Here is an 18,030-nt window from a genome sequence, read left to right on the forward strand (position 1 = left end):
GGGTCAAAACCTCTGACTTTGAGTACCTACTATATAGTACTCAATTAAATGTTACACTTGTCAGTAGTCTTCTCATGATTCTGTTACATTTTGCAATGTCATTTACATTTTAGTTTTGCTAGAAAATCCCTAGGTAAGATATCTCTCCTTTTCACTTATTCCAAAAATCTATAAATGTTTTTGGTGATAAAATGTATGTCAGTAATTTTAATCAAGGAAATAGCATAACCTATATCTATGATACTTTTAAATTATATAATGATTCAGTTTATAAAAGTCAGTGAGAATTATTAGTCAGTAATGCAAGAGAAATCTGTTGACTTAAACAATTGGTTAACCAAATGAATTAATACGTCTAGTTCTGTTTCCTTCAAAATTTGTATATTTTATGTCTTGGTAAAACATGTTTCCACTTGCAAGCCAGAACAAACATAGCTCAATATTGTGCAGAGGTTTCCATTCTGGCTATGAACTTACTTGACTCACCTTGTGAGTTTTTCTTTCAAAAAATATATATATTTATAGCTGCCTGCATCCTGATTTATTTGTTTCATATGAGTTTCTATGAGTAAGTTCCAAAATGCTTATTTTTGAAAATCTGTATCATGTGACTCTTGTAGCAAAAGCCCAAAGATGTCCCCTAGTTATTTTCCTTCCTTGAACTCATGCTTTGGAAACTCTTCTCATCTCAGGCATTGGTGAAAATTTTTCCTTGATTCTAACCAGCATATTGTAGCAAAGGTAATAGGATATACTTTCAAAATTATGTGGATTATATTTTTTGTTTTGCTAATAGTCCATGAGATGACCTATGAATAAGTCTTCTGGGCTAGCCATGATATACTGAGGCCTTCAGTCTAAACCACAAAGAACTCAGTGCTAAAACTATGTGAATCTGCCCAGCACTTGTGGCTTACACATGTAATCCTAGCTACCCATGAGGCTGAGATCACCTTTCAAATACAGCCCAGACAAGAAAGGCCATGAAGTTCTTATCTCCAATTAAGTACCAGAAAACCAGTAGTGGAGCTTTGGCTTGAAGTGGTAGAGCACTAGCCTTGAGTCAAAGAGCTTAGGGACAGTGCCCAGGCCCTGGGATCCAGCCCTACGACTGACAAAACAACAACGACAACAACAATAAAAACTGTGTGAATTTGTTTCCAGGTGAAATGACAAGCATCTCTTGGAGAACATCTGAATTGTAGCTTTTCAGCTGTACTCAGAGCTGTTAACAATCCCTCAGATGTTAAATTTTTATTGTGTTAAGCAGCTAAGTTGGCACTGATATTTGTAACTAGCACTGGAAAAACACTGCAATTCTGATATACATTTAGGATCAGAAGCCTATACTGTGATGCAAAGAAAGTTTGCTGTATTTACCAGTAAGATTTTAATAACTTTTTGTTAATTTGGTGATGATGGGGATGATTTGTTGTGATGATAATGGAATTTTATTAATATCTTGTGGCATTTTCTTTGAGATTGGCAGCTATATAACTGCAAATGATTTAATTTCTAGATAGAATGACTAAATCTACAGGGAAAAAAAACTAAAAAAACCTATATAATAGCCGGTTACCAGTGGCTCACACCTATAATCCTAGCTACTCAGGAGGCTTAGATTTGACAATCATGGATGGAAGCCAGCCTGAACAGGAATGTTTGTATTACTCTCATTTCAATTAACCACAAAAAAAACCAGAAGTGGAACCATGGCCTAGTGGTAGGTTACTAAGTTTGAGCATCAAAGCTTAGAGACAGTGTACAGGCCTTGAGTTCAAGGCCACACACACACACACACACACACACACACACACACACACACACCTCCTCTATATGATCTAAACTTTCAGTATATTTTAATCATCCTCTCCAATAAAAACATATCGATAAGAGAAAATTGTTTCTCTTTTTTGTCTTGCAATCCAGGAATTCCATGAATTTTAATAAGTAATGGGCTAAATCTTCATTACAGGATAAAATCTCCAAAGTTTCCTACATTTGGTTGATATTTCTTCTAGACAAACAAACCTTATCATCAAAGAAAACTTAGTCATGTATAAGACAAAAATAATTGTTGAGCCTGATGCTGGTAGCTCTTGCTTGTAATTGTAGCTAAAAAGGAGGCTGAGATCTAAAGAGTCTGGTTTGAAGCCAGCTTGTGTAGGAAAGTCCATGAGACTCTTATTTTCAATAAACTACCCAAAAGCCAAAAGTGGAGATATGACTCAACTGGTCAAATGCTAGCCTTGAGAATCAAAGCTCAAGGACAGTACAGAGTACCAGCACAAAACAAAAAAATAAGAATACTTGTCCATTAAATGTTAGTAGTAAATTGAGTTATTACTATGAAAACAAAGTAAAATTGGTCTTATTTAATATATTTTGTTGACATCCTAATTAAAGCAAATCATAATTATCACTAGACTGATTTAGTATTTAAAATCCTGATATTTTCCTTATTATTCCCATTTTGGAAAGTGAAATTCTGAGTGTGAAGGAGGTGAAATAAACTCTTAAACTAAAAAAAAAAAATCAGAATTATGGTAAGGAGAAAGATCCTTGTTTCTTTCCCTACATGGCAGTCTATGCCTTTAATTCTTTCAGCTATAACATTAAGTCAGATCCTTATCACATATTTTGCAATGGGTTATAAAATACAATTCACAACAAAAGCATGGTGAGATTTTTCTCTAAAAGGAGTAGCCAGAAATTTTGTACCTTAGAAACTAAAAGGACTCATAGACTTGCTTTTGAAATACATGATATAATACAAAAACTAGAAGCCATATAGGAATGTATGAATGTGAAATGCTCACTGTCTTGAACTCTGTGTTCAAGATTCTTTGTTAAGGACAATACATGTTATAAGTAGCTAGAAAATGCACAGAGCTTACCATCAATAGACTTTGAGCTCTATGACTCAATGTATCTGAAAAGTTAGGTCTAAGAAAGTCTCCAAAGCCTGGAAAGATGCTAAGAGTCTGTCCTTTGTATGATCAAGTGGTCTTGTCAGCTTTACTGGGAAAATAAATCATTGTTAAAAGATAATCTTGTCACATGGAAGCTAAAAAGGTACAATATCAAAGCTTTGACTTACCAATAGAAAAAAATCTGCCCTGAAGAATGGAATAAAGCAAATAACACAGTTTATTTTGTTGTTGCTGTGGTAGTTGGTGAGATTGAGGTAGGCTTAAGGAAATACTCATTTAAAAAATAATAAGAGAGCAATATAAACTCACTTAATAGAAAAATGAATGGACTTGATACAAGAGGTCTTTTATAAGAATAGAACTAGAAATCTTGAAATTCTTTTCCAAATCCTTTTTTTTTCTGTTTTATCCAATTGCCTATTTCGTGATGAAACCCCCAGTTGTTCACATTCCTTCTCACTTTGCTTTACTTTTATTGAATTGTGAAACCGCAAATAATATGAAAAGCTCAGGGATAGCTACTAAGTTAACACATTGCTTTAAGGACACATTCATATAGAAGTAGTTTATCACAAGATTGTTTTTCTAGTGGTTTGTTTTCAGTGGACTTTATTCTTAGCTTATTCAAAATAAGCAAATCCACCTCTTTAAGCCACATCTAATATGTATTATTAGGCCAATAAGCTCTCTGTGGATAAAGGTAGGCAGAGTACAAAGGTGTAAATTAACTTAAAAATCCTTTTAGACTTAAAACCACAAACATTCACACAGGCAAGTGACAGCCTCCACACACACCCCAAGTGTCTTGACCAAAAGATAGTTGATGAATTTCCCTACCCCTACTGGTTTTAAAAAGTGAAGGAGGGGGGTCACTAAGAGGTCTTTTTGTAAAACATTTTATTACTGTCTATGAAAAACACACCTAAAACACTGGTAAGTAATTTTCTCCAACTTCAAGCAAGTACTACAGAGAATGTCCGTGACTGTGTACTAACAAACACCAGGCTAGAAAAGACCCAGCCAGTTCTTCCCACGGCGCTTCATTGTTTTCCTGTTGGCTCATGGGTTTGGGACTCTTCATAACTGGTATTTCTAAAAAGGATGCCAAACTCTTTCTCTCTCTCTCTCTCTCTCTCTCTCTCTCTCTCTCTCTCTCTCTCTCTCTCTCTCTCTCTCTCTCTCTCTCTCTCTCTCTCTCTCTCTCTCTCTCTCTCTCTCTCTTTCTCTGTCTCTGTCTCTCTTTCACTTTAAGGGTAAAAGAGGATGTCTAAGAATACCACAGAGTGTCTGAACTGAATTTGGAGTTTGGGCAATAAGCCTAGATGGCAGCTGAAACCAAGTGTTGATATGGGGAAGAAAGGGAATTCAGATTCAGATTTCTAAGACCCACTGTCAAAAGTTCTCAAGACAGTTATGCATCATCCTCCATGCTCAAGTCTGTCCTTTGGAAAAGTACCCATGCTAGAAAACCACCAAGAGGTTATAGATCATTCTGAAAAATCACCACAATGACACAGGCTGATGACAGGTTGACATCTAAGGTCATGGATCAGTTTTCTTTGGGGGGAATATATGAATAGAGCAGAAGAATTGCATCAGCAAAATGTCACTGAGAGCTGTCACCAAACTCAACAAACAAGGGAGAGCCCCGCACACTAATGCACCAATAGCCCAGTAAATCAAGAATTCTCAATGCCTTTCCTCAAGGCTGAAACAAAATACTGTGTTAAAGTGGTTTCTTGGTCCAAACATAGATATATAAAGCCCTACAGAAAAATGGCAGTGCTAGGCTGCTTCATAACTGTGATGTTTGGCATTTTCCCAAGAAGCTCTTCCTTTGAAGCAACTTCCAATGGTAGTACTTATCACCTACCAACACTGAGAAGCAGGATGGAAACAGAAAGTTACAAACAACTGTGTGTTGCATGCAGAGGTTCAGATCTGCCTTTATATGCATGCAATCCAGAATTCATGAATGGGACATGCAGAATCATTTCAGTGTTTTGCGCATCATAAGTTCTGAATCAGAAAGACCTGAAGCCTACTACTAACCACATTACTTGCATCCTAGGTGGGCAACATTTAACATGTGAGACTTGCTTCTTCATTCTATTTTATTTTGGCAGTAATGAGCTTTGTAATCAGAGCTCCATGCTTGCTAGGCAGGTGTCCCACTTCTTGAGCTATGCCTCTCAGCCTTTTCCCCTCCTCCTTTGGTTGTTTCTGATATAGGGTCTTGTTTCCTGCTTGCATATATACTTGGAACACAGTTTTCCTATTTGCTTTTTCTGCTATAGCTGGAGGGTGTGAATCACCTTGCCAGGTAATGGTAGGAGAAGGTCTTATGGACTTCTTTGCTCAGATGGCTTGAACCATAATCCTACCAATCTATCTCCTCATGTCTCGAAACTTTCCTCATTTTAAAAATGGCCATAATAATTGCACCTATACTACAAAGCAGAAGAAAGGATTAAGTTGAATTATATATGGAAGGCCATTAATATAGTGGCACTTATTAAATTGTGAAAATGCTAGTTGTTTCTATAATAATAATTATTATTATCATTATTACTAGTTTTAATTAGGAATAGCTTTCCAAAAGTGATCCTTTTGAATTTAACTTGTATGTCATCTGATCTGGAAGTATAATAAGGGTATCTAATTCCTTCTGATTTAGTGAGTCAAACAGAATACCAAAACAAATTGAATCATTCAACTGGTGTATTTAGAATTGCTGATGATTATAGCATTCAAGAAAGTTAGTGAAACACATAAATTGCAATTCAACTGTTCTTGAAAAATCTTTATAATCATTTTTCATTTTTCAAGTCTAATATTGGGTACAGCTTACTCATTTAAATATGTATATATAGAGCTTCTTTAAAAAGAAACATCGTGTAAGGTGAACATGGAGGAGATAAAAGGTGTCAATATAAGTAGGAGATGTTAAACTCATTTATTTTCCAACTTAGACTACAAAATTGTATGCATTATATTTGCATATCACTTTATGCTTTTTATGGGATTATGACTGCATCATCATTTATATACAAACACACACACACACACACACACAAGTGTGTGCACCCTCTGTTCTAAGACATGATAGTCTTCTTCGTTAAGCTCCAATGTTAGAGCCCTGGTGTGGAAAGAAGGAAAGGTATGGTGATAGTAATAAGGTTAGGAAACCAATCCCCCCAAAATCTATTCAATAGTAAATTTTGAAAGAGATTGATATATACATTTAATTTAAATACTGAACAACACAACTTAGATAAAATGACTATCAAGAGTTCTAATGTAGCATAATTTGTATTGAATGTGTTGTAATCTCACAGTGCTATAAAACAAGAAGACAGTTTACTGACAATTTTGTGCTATCAGATACCAACGCAGGCCTTTGTCCAGCTTTACATTGTCAACTTTTATGGAAACATGAGCAGAACATAGCCTCAGAGGATGCAGAAGTTTGGCTTGCAAATACAAAATGGACAGATTTCATATTTTCTTTGCAGATCTTTCTGTCTTTTTAAGATGCTGAGCATACTTTTTTTAAAGCAGGAAATGCATCTAGTGTTTGTTTCTAGGATGGCTTCTGTTTTGAGATTTCTTCTTTGTAGAAGAAATGTGTTGCCCAGCTGCCTAGAATCCTTATCAGGATATGGTTTCAGTATGAAATGTATTGCAAGAATGATTTTAGCTGGTTACATACAGGAATGAAAACGAGGCTGAAGCTGTTGTATCTAATTTTTACCCACAGAAAGGACTCTCTGGTCAAGTCTAAAGGGACCAATATGAATCAATGAAATAATTTTTAGCTTTGTGTTTTTCCCAGGAAGGAAAGAAATTCTGAAAGACAAAAGGTCAGATTTGCTAACAAGTATAGCTTTTACACATTCTCAGCTACAGAGATTCTCAGAAACAAGAATTGTGGGGCAACTGGCCAAGAGAGCTGTATTTAACTCTTATCAGAGTGATTTGACTTGACTTGAATTGACTGAGGTAAAGCTTAATGTTCACCAATTTTAACACATCTACTTACAAACACACACACACACACACACACACACACACACACACACACACACACACACACACACACACATTTCAACAAGTATCAATTAGTGTTAAGAACTTCCCAAAGGAGAGACCTCCAAACTAGTACTAGTTAATGGGGAAAAAAATGCATGTGTAGTTTATGTTATAACATTTTAAAGAAACACAAATTTCAATCAAGACCCTGCTTTTTTATACTAAGGCTCAAATTATAATGTCTCTGAAAAAATTACTAAGTATATTTGCTTATAATCTTCCTACGAGATGGAATTGAACCTACAGGTCTATAATAGATGGAATTTTAGATGTTAGATATGAACATGCTAATTAAATTCAACTCTTCAGTGTAATCTGATCATAAAGAAGAAACCAGACTGGAGGCTTCTGGAAGGAAATGACTTAGGGTTTTAGGCTAGAAGAATACAAAGAAATCATCTAGTCAGGAAGCTTGTATATGTAGAGTAAGACAGAAAAGATAGCAAAATAATGAAAGTAAATGGAAAGCATTTGCAAAAGAATTATGAAATAAAGTAATATGAAAACATGAGTGTAGAGCTTAAGAATGTGTTATGAAAGGCCTGATGATACAGTTTGGTGTTAGAGCACATGCAAAGCCCCAAGTTCAATGTCCAGCAGTTTCTTAAAAAGAACGCATTATGTGCTGTGCACTGGTGGCTCACACTTGTAATCCGAGGTACTCAGGAAACTGAGATCTGAGGATCGCTGTTAAAAGCCTACCTGGGTAGGAAAGTCTATAAAACTCTTATTTCCAATAAACCACCCAAAAAAATCCTGGAAGTGTTGCCACGGCTCAAGTAGTAGAGTGCTAGCCTTGAGTTGAAGAACTGAGGAACAATGCCCAGGCCCAGAGTTCAAGCCCCCCAGGGCGTGGAGAAGTGGGGGCGGGTGGAGGGCAGGAGGGAGAAGCATTATGAAGGCAGTTCAGAGGATCATGCACTCACTAGAATTTAGGCCAGAAACCAGATTATGAGCTTCTGAAGACCCCCCCCCCTCCCACTTCTGGGTTCTTGGTGGTTAATTGGAGATAAGAGTCTCACAGACTTTGCTGCCCTGGCTGACTTTGAACCACGACTAGCTAGGATTCTAGGCGTGAGCCACCAGTGTCCAACTCTGAAGACTAGTTTTGTTTGTAAGGAAAACTTACATGAACCTGTCACACTACCAAGGAAATACTATATATGCTTTCTCACAAATGTTTCCAAACCATTCTTCCACTACTGTTCTTTCTGGGAAATAAACAAAGGCATTATAGACGGTCAAATGAGATGCTAAGGATACAAATACAATGTCTGATGTCTACCTCATTATGAATTGTCTATAATAATACCTTATGATAATTCTAGGCCTTCTCATTTTACATTTCTTAATTCTATTTTTAAATTAATATACCTTTATTTTCAGTACTGAAGTTTGAACTGAGGGAATTATGCTTTCTTCCAATTTCGACACACCTCAGCGTTTTGTACTATAGAAGTATTTTTAGATAGAATCTCTTGCTTTTGACCTGGTTGGCTTCAGACCACTATATCTTCTTACTTCCTCCCAAATAATTGTGATTACTGGTAAGGGCTGGCATTGTCTCCCATAATGAATATACTTTTGATGGGTAGTTTCAGGTTTACAGAAAAATTGAATACAAAGTACAAAAGTTACTATATATGCTATCACCCTTCTAATAGTGTCTTCTAGTATTAACACCTTGAATTTATGGGATAACTTTGTTGCACATTATTATTAACTAACATCCATAATTTATACTAAAGTTCACTCTTTGTGTTACTTATTTCATGGGTGTTGACAAATATATAAAAGCATGTATCTATGAATGCCATATAACACAAAATTGTTAGATTGCCGTCAAAATCTGTGTTCATCTATTCATCTTCCTACTCTTCCTCAATTCATTGCTATTATTAGTTTCTTCTCTTTCTATAGATGTCCTTTTCTAGAACGCTGTGTGGTTTATCTTATGTGGTCTTTTCACACTGACTCCTTTCATTCAACAATATGCAATTAAAGGATATTTTGTGATCTTCAAATTTCTGTTGTTGTAGTGCTGATAATGGTGGGCCTGAGTATGGAATCTGGTGAATGCTAGTTTTATCAATAATGTTTTATCAATTATGAATAAAATTGCCATGATATTAAGTGTGCAGATTTTTGTGTTGTTAAAACATATCACTTGTGAGGGAAATAGCAAGTTGTGTGAATGCTGGATCATATGATAAAAGTGATTAGTTTCAGAGAAAATTGTCAAAATATCTTCAAAATGACTATTCCAGTTTGTATTTCTGCCTTAAATGAATGAAGCATTCTGTTTCTTCACATCTAAACTTCTATTGGTGTGCTTCAGATGTTTGCCATTGGTTGAATTTATAGCTATTTAAAACCATATTAATATCTTAATTTGTAAATCTTTTTGTATCCAATAGATATTTTCTGACATCTGTGATTTTGATTATACTTATTCATTCATTTTATTTCACTCGTTAAGTGACCATAATAAACTAGTATTTTTTCAAACTTGAGTTGCTTTTCTTTCTTTAATTTCCTTATTATTTTCTTTCATTTAAAGTATGCAATATACGTTCTACTCATTATTTGTTTTATCTATACTATGAGTTTCCCTTTCTTTTTTCATCTCCAAGTAAACTGGTTAGTTTTTACTTCTCTAGTGATAACTTCTTAATTTCTTCAACTTTTTCCCTACAACTTGTAGTGTTTTTAGAGATAGATGTTAACTAATTAAAAAAAAAAGAATTAAGGAAATCACTTACCTTGGTTAACAATAAATCTTAACTTCTGTATTGTTGCCAGATTGCCACTAACTCGATATATTCCGTCAACATCTAGGCCTGAAAACAAAGGCACAGATTTTATAATAGTTCAGATAAGAGCTGAGATGGTAAAAAGTAAAAATGTAAATGTGGAAGGAAGAAGTTACCAGTGAATATCTTTTCTTTAAAGCGAAATCCAATTTCTATGACCTAAACTAAGAAACCTTCAAAATTTTAATTCCAAAAATCGAATGAAAAAGTTCAGTGAGTATTAACTATGAATAACTTTGAAACTAGTTGAATCATAAAATAAGTTATGGGTAGCATGGTATTATATAACATATTTAAGATTTGTTCCCAGGGAAGCTAAAACAATAGAATGGATAGCCTCTTCAGTAAATGGTGCTGGCAAAATTGGTTAACTACTTGTAGAAAACGAAAGCTAGATCCTTATATATCACCTTGCACCAGAATCAACGCCAAATGGATCAAAGACCTCGAAGTCAAAGCAGACACTCTGAAAACATTACAGGATGGAATAGGAGAAACCCTAGGTCTCCTTGGCTCAGGCCGAAATTTTCTGAATAGAGATCTGGAAACACAACAAATCAAAGAAAGGTTGGACAAATGAGATTGCATAAAGTTGCAGAGCTTCTGCATGGCAAAGGACATAGCTAGCAAGATCAATAGAAAGCCCACGGATTGGGAAAAGATCTTTACTAGCCACACAACGGACAAGGGGCTCATATCTAAAATATACCTTGAACTCAAAAAATTAAACCACCCAACAACAAATCCTCAAAGAAACAACTGCCCAATAAACAAGTGGGCGAAAGACTTAAAGAGAAACTTCTCTGAAGAAGAAAGAAGGATGGCCAATAGACACATGAAGAAATGCTCAACCTCCCTAGCAATAAAAGAAATGCAAATCAAAACAACATTAAGATACCACCTCACTCCAGTTAGAATGGCAAAAAACAAGAACTCTAACAACAACAGATGCTGGAGGGGATGTGGACAGAAGGGAACCTTACTTCATTGTTGGTGGGAATGTAAACTTGTTCAACCACTTTGGAAAGCAGTATGGAGGTTCCTCAAAAGACTCCACATAGAACTCCCCTATGACCCAGCAATCCCACTTTTGGGCATTTACCCAAATGTTTACAAACAAGACCACACTAAAGCTACCAGCACAACTATGTTTATTGCAGCATTATTCACCATAGCTAAGATCTGGAACCAACCCAGATGCCCCTCAGTAGATGAATGGATCAAGAAAATGTGGTATATATACACAATGGAATTCTATGCCTCCATCAGAAAGAATGAAATTGCCCCATTTGTTAGGAAATGGAAAGACTTGGAAAAAATTATATTAAGCAAAGTAAGCCAGGCCCAAAGAAACATAAGCCCCATGGTTTCCCTTATTTGCAATATCTAGTATATGTATGAGTCAAGCGGAAAAGGTCAGATAATGTGATGTTAGGAAAATGAACGCGTAGATATGTATTTTAATGTTTTTTTCTTTCATGCATGTGTTTCTAACGCATTTATAAGATTATTTCTTTGTTGCTTTGTATGTCCCTCCCCCACAGTATAACCCCTGCTTTCACTATATTTGATGTCAGTATAACTTGTGGAGGAGATGGGGAAAAACAAGTCGTTTAAATAAGGATACAGGTGGACCTGTTGCAACAATGAGAAGTACAAGTTGTCATGTCTATAAAGAGCTTTACAATGTCTGTGGTGGGGGGAGGGTGAGAAGGATTGGGACTGGCCGGGAAGGGGGGAGGCTGGGAAGGGATGTGAAGGATAAACAAAGGAGGAGGCTGCAATGCTTGGTAAGAAATGTATGCATTATCCTGCCCATGTAATTGTAACACCTCTGTACAGTATGTTCACAAATAAAATAAAATAAAATAAAAAGATTTGTTCCCAGGGAAACATAGGGATCAAACTGGGGAAAAATTACAATTGGTATATGTATATTATTGCTCTTTATATTTTTTTCCTTTCCCTCCCCCCCTCCTTCCTTCCCTCCTCCCTCCCTCCCTTCTCCCTTCCCTTTCTTCCTTCCTTTGGTTTTTGTGCCAGTCCTGGGTCTTAAACTGATGGTCTGGATACTGTTCCTGAGAGTTTTTTTGCTCAAGACTAGAACTCTACCACTTGAACCACAGCTCTGCTTTTTGGCTTTTTGGTGGCTAATTGGTGTTAAGGATCATATGGACTTTCTTAACTAGGCTGGCTTTGAACCTCAGTCCTTAGATCTCAGCTTCCTGAATAGGTAGGATTGTAAATGTGAAACACCAGTGCCTGACAATTATTGCTTCTTTTCAAAAAGATAAAATAAGTCAAGGTATTTGTGAGTTATTTTCTTTTCCTTCACTGTTTTCTTTGTGCTTTCTTCACTTCTTTTCTCTGTCATTTCCTTCCTTCTTACTCTTCTCTGTTCCTTTTTCTCCTCCTCCCCCTTCTTTTTCTCTCCACTCATTTCCTGCCATCCTACTCTGTTTCTCCTGTGATCACTGTAATGTAACATTTATTGATCTGATGATTTGAAACTGCATAATGAAACTCTATCCCAAAGATAAAACCACTTTGGCAACTTCAAAAGTAATATTGATAATGGGGTGCTCCATTTTGTAGGAAATAAATAAAATCCTTACCAAATGGTAATATTACTTTTAGATAATTTAAAAACTTTTGTGGGATTTAACTTATCCTGTCAATGAATTTGTGTAATCCATGACTCCTTTTTGATACAATTTTGATACAATCAAAAATTTATAGTGTCTAGTTATTTTAATCATCAATTAAGGAACAGGACAATTGAGAAACAAGAACATGTAAAGAGAAATGCTCATTTAAGCACTAGTATTGTCTCTCAGAAATACTAATATTACAATCTTAATAGCAGGAGTATATATTCTTTGATGTCTCTAGGCTATCTGAGGACAGGCCTGGTGAGATTCTCAACCAATGTACTAGTCATCATCATAGCATTTTCTCTAGGAGGGTGCAGCAACATCATTGTTAATTGTTGTAATTATCAATAGTAAATGTTAATAAATTGGAAGAAATTACTGTTACCATATAACAAATAAAGGTTTTATGAAGCTCTTTATTGAAATGAAATGAGTTCTTTTATTTCTTTCCCATCTCTGGTACTGAGGTTGAACTCAAGCCTCATGCTATGTAAGTATTCTTCCAGTTGAGCCATAGCCTCAGCCCCACATACTTTAAATTAGGAATATTTCTGCTATTTTAATTAACAAAATTTTGTCAATCGTTTACAGTAGAATAATGTAACTTAGATCACTGGTATTTATGTTATTTTAGGGTAATAATTCACTGTTGTTTTTACTCTTCTACATAATAAATAATGGAGTAACTTGGGAGAATAGAAGTAACACAGAATTCACTGCTTGCAAGTGTATTCATTGATGTGACTTTAGTGGTTCTAGAATGATCTAACAATAAATTACTGACACTCTAACCATTCTGAGATATATAGAGTGTGAGGTATTCATAAGTGGTAATAGCAACACACAGATATTTATAAATATAAAAAGTTCTTTTTTTTCCCTCACAGGATGACCCATTGCAACAAAGATACCCACAGGACAGTATATTGGAAATAAACTTTACAACTACAGGCAGCGAAGGGGGGGGCAAAGGGGGAATAAGAGCGTGGGAGGTGGGGAGGGAAGGGATAGTGGGACAACAACAAGGAAGGGAAGGGGTAACAATGACTGACAAGCAATGTACTTTGCCTTACTCATGCAACTGCAACCCCTCCGCACAACATCTTAACAATACATTTTTTTAAAAAATTCTTTTTTTCTGATGTACAAAATAGCTCCATTAACCTACAAGGACTCTAATTTGTTTGTTCATTTTAAAGTATAGTGTGCACTTGATAGCTTAAATGTGAATGTCATCTTAATTAAAAATTTCTATTATCTGGTTTCTAATTTTAGTATTGTTTCCAGTTGGTCTTAATTTTATGCACATAAGCACAGAATGTTAAAAGATTAATTTATGAATAATTTAAAAGCTGTTTTTTCTTGCTTTTTTATTATATAATGCTTGGTATTTTACTTTAACCTGTAAGATTTTAAATAATGTAATATATGTATGTATAAAATATTAAAACTTATCATTTAAGTAAGTGCATCGTCTCAAAGTTTCTCCTTCAATTTTTCTGTACATAGAACACTAAGAAACTGTTTTGGAATTCTCTAAAGTCATTTTGGGAGGTCCTGTACTGTCAACAGAAAAAAGTTCATGGTAGCAATTTGGGAGCTACTAAGAAGGAATTACAGAGAGGCATGGTCAAATGTTGACCATTTGTGGTGAATAATGTCACCTTGTCTGCCAATGAGAACTTTGACCAATTGAAAATTGCCCAGACTTTTTCCTTCTAGGTTAACAATTACTTTGAAGGAATCTAGAGTAAAGGAATAAGAAAAGGGAAATATCAATAAAACACGAATGTCTATGTTTTCCAAATGAGAGATCAGCTCAATTAGTCACATTTAAGATAATCATGCAAGAGGAAAAGTCAATTGCTATCTAATAAAAATCAGAAAGTTAACTGTGTTTCCTTTTTAAATTAGTTTTTTGTTTGCTATTAGAGGTCAATGATATATGAAACTATTTTATGCCAATAGAATTTTACTGCAGATCAAGACTTTTCTTTAATCTTATTTTAATGTTCATATTGTTTTAAATGTGATATCACAACAAGGCATTTTTATCCTGAATCTGTGACTCTGACTTCAAATGCCAATGAAATGTATATGTTGTCTTGGGATGCAAACGATTTCAATTTGCAAACTTAAATTCCCTATTATCTAAAACCTTTTTTTTTCTCTTACAGACATTTAAAGTTACAACAAAAGAATTTCTCTTGGTCTTTTTTGAATTTGTTTTAGAAATATTTTTTAAAGCTTAATAATCAAAAACATTTGGAAGAGTTGTACATCACTCTGGACATGTTACATATGAGCCATTGGAAAACACTATACTGTTAGCAAAAAAAAAAAAGTTGTCTCATCCTAAATTAATAACCTAGTTTCTTTTGGGATAAAAGAAGGGGGTGCTGGTGATGGGGAGAGGGTGGGTAATTCAGATCTGTGCTACCACTGCGGTTGCAGAACTGAGTCACAGCTGAGAAACTGTTTTGTGGCTTTAGATAGAAACCAGAAAGTAAGAGGAGTAAAGTAAAGCATTTCAGATGCAATATGAATCTAACTTGACACAACTTCCAGCAGCTTCAAATTCAGAGATATCAACACCATACATCTTGTGGATGATAATAATCTCTGACAGAAGTGGCTCCTGCTTCAAATGACTCCTCTCCTGCTATCATACCTTTTAAATTATACAACTATAGTGGAAAAATGGCAAAGTACATATTAGAAAGTCGGGTACTATATTTTTCAAAATATCTGGAATTTATCAGTGAAATTTAGCAATTAGAAGTTATATAGGTATAAAAAAAATGTTATATAGGTGTAGTCTTGAAGTTGACTAGATATTTGCTTGATTGTTCATAGAATAGCAATCTCAAAGCCTAGGGAATATCCAAGTTATAATTATTCACATGTCATCCTCTTCTTACTCCAAGAACTTTGAAAATTATGCCAAACCAAACCAATGTAAATTGATGGATTTGGACATCCTTTTCATGACCACATTATCCTTTTGGATTGGAAACTACTTATTTTGGAAATATAATTAGACTTGGTATGATTATTTTAAATGAGCAATGTCTTCAAGGTACCCACATTATGCTTTGGTAAAGTTTGGAGACAAATTACTTTGAGAGTTACCTCTTTCCAGAAAATAACATGACTGTGGACACTGACAAAAAATGTTCCTGCTAAGTTAAAAATACTTCAGTAACATTATGAAACTAAGTCATTGTACAGTTTTGAAAATCAGATTGGTATTTACAAAAGTCACAAAAAGCCCTCAAAAGGAATCCATATTCACTGAAATATCATTTATTTATTCATTATCAGCTGACTTTCTTTGGTTGCAAGATAGTCTTTACCATTGGCAGAAATCATGGGCAATTTTTGCAAGTCCTTCCCCCTTTCTCTTCTCAAGAAATTTAGACAGGGATAGACACACAATTAGGAGTTTTTGGACCAAATCGTCTAAGCCCAGTGGAAAGAATGCAGCTGTCATAAGTAATTCCCACCATAAATCTCAGACACTTCCCAACAAGAAATCTTAGAGACCAGTACTGCTCAGAGTTGACTGCCAAAATATGGGCAGTTTTTTTCTTTTGACAGTATAGATGAGCTTGATGAAAGTAGCTGCAAACTGGATTAGGTAGCATTCTTGGTAGTCAGACTGATGGACACACCATGGAGATGTGGAATTTGAGCCAGGCTAGATGTATCCAGAAAGCCTACTTGTTTTCCTGACCCATAACAAAGTGCATCTGAATCTCTTGAGTCTGCAGATAAGAGCTGGGAATTTTGCACAACAGTCCCTGTCCTGAGATTTATGGTGCTTTCTAATTTCTAGGAGGCCAGAACTACCCCAAGAAGAATCATTCTCCTACTACTTTGCACATCTGGCTTTTTCTCTGACAAGAACCATCAAGCATTAGGAACCCTAATATGTTAAGCATTTCTTTCTTTATTTGTCCTTCCAAATTCCTACATGGTTTCTGAACTAAAATCAGGAGAGGTCTTTGTACAATTTAGAACTATTCCTTCTCCTCTGAAGTATTTCCCAAGATTCATTGTTAATGAATATGTTCACATACTTTAAATCTAGATTGGAAACATAAAATATAATTTAAAATTCTAATCTATACTTTGTGTCAATAGTTAGCATTTGTTCTATAACTGTGTGGTGGTATTATTTAACTATTACTAATTCCTCATGAGATGACAACCCTTCAATAGTCATACACTTTCTTAAGTCATACACTTTCAAAATAAGAGTTCATATAATTCTGATGATCAAGCAAGAGTTTTTTTTTTTTAATTGAGAATCATAAATGCTCCACAGGAACCTGATTTTTACCAAAGATAAATTTGTAAATCTTTAAAAACTTACATGAGCAGTACTGAGGCACTCTGTTGGCTCATGCCTATAATCCTAGCAAAGAGGAGGCTAAGATCTGAGGATTGACTCTATTGCCCATTAACCAGCAAAAAGTCAAACGGGTAGATATGATTCAAGTGGTAGAGTACCAGCCTTGAACGACAAAGCCAAGGGAGAGTGTGAGGGCCTTACTTCAAGCCCCAATACTGGCTAAAATAGCAATAATAAAAACATAAAACTATCAGTAAAAGTTCACCCAGAAATGTTCTGCATCTGGATCTTACCAAATAGAAAAGTTAATTATAGTGTTCAATAAATGCTTGAATTTATTGTATCTCTTCTTTGTATATGGAATTTCTTTAGGAAAAGAACTTTTCCTTAGTAATTTCATAGAGATGTTCAATATCAGATTAAACTTGTGGTTGAAAGATAAAATGAAATAGAATATAGATATTTCTGTATGTCTGGAGCATCCATAATCTGAAGAGCTGAAATATCAAATTCTCCAAAATCTAAAACATTTTTGAGTGACAATATGACACCCCAAGTGGAAAATTTTATGATTAAAATTTGTCTCATACTCTAACCTATGGACAACATTGTATGACACTACCTTCAGATGATGTGTATACAACATAAACATAAATGAGTTTTATATCTAGATCTTGATCTCTTTCCCAGATATCTCATTTTATCTATCTATCTATCTATCTATCTATCTATCTATCTATCTATCTATCTATCTATCTATCTATCTATCTATATATACATGCAAATATTTCAAGTTTAAAAATCTGACTTCTGAAACACTTCCAAGCAATTAAGATCCAAGCAATTTGGATTTAAGACTCTCAACCCGTATCTACACAGATCTTTCTTTCTCAGTTGGTTTAGATCTTAAATAAGAAGGCTGAATGAGGGTTTCTTCTAAGTTGTGTGGATGGTGAATAAACAGTGGGAAAGGGATTCTGTCAGCTACCAAACTAAAGGGCCCATTACTCTGGGCATGGAATACTTCAGTTATTTGCTCCTAGGCAAAACTCCTATTGTAGGAAAGCCAAGATAACTTATTCTCTACTGTCTTCCATTTAGATATGAGCAACTTCCCTCCTCATCTGCTATAACTTGACCAAAGGCTTATGTGGCTACTGTAGGTATATCAAGGTGCAGAA

General features: G+C 35.0%; 1 protein-coding gene across 1 annotated transcript in view; it reads right to left on the reverse strand.

Moving 5' to 3' along the window:
• Arhgap15 (Rho GTPase activating protein 15) overlaps positions 1-18,030 on the reverse strand; it is a 644,233-nt gene that overhangs the window by 197,141 nt on the left and 429,062 nt on the right. Inside the window, exon 11 of the mRNA XM_070023631.1 lies at positions 9,788-9,865. Coding sequence (XP_069879732.1) covers positions 9,788-9,865 — 78 coding nt within the window. The remainder of the gene's footprint in view (positions 1-9,787; positions 9,866-18,030) is intronic.

This window comes from Dipodomys merriami, unplaced genomic scaffold, assembly GCF_024711535.1.
Source record: "Dipodomys merriami isolate MVZ:Mamm:240054 unplaced genomic scaffold, mDipMer1.0.p SCAF_1, whole genome shotgun sequence".
Classification (NCBI taxonomy): Eukaryota; Metazoa; Chordata; class Mammalia; order Rodentia; family Heteromyidae; genus Dipodomys; species Dipodomys merriami.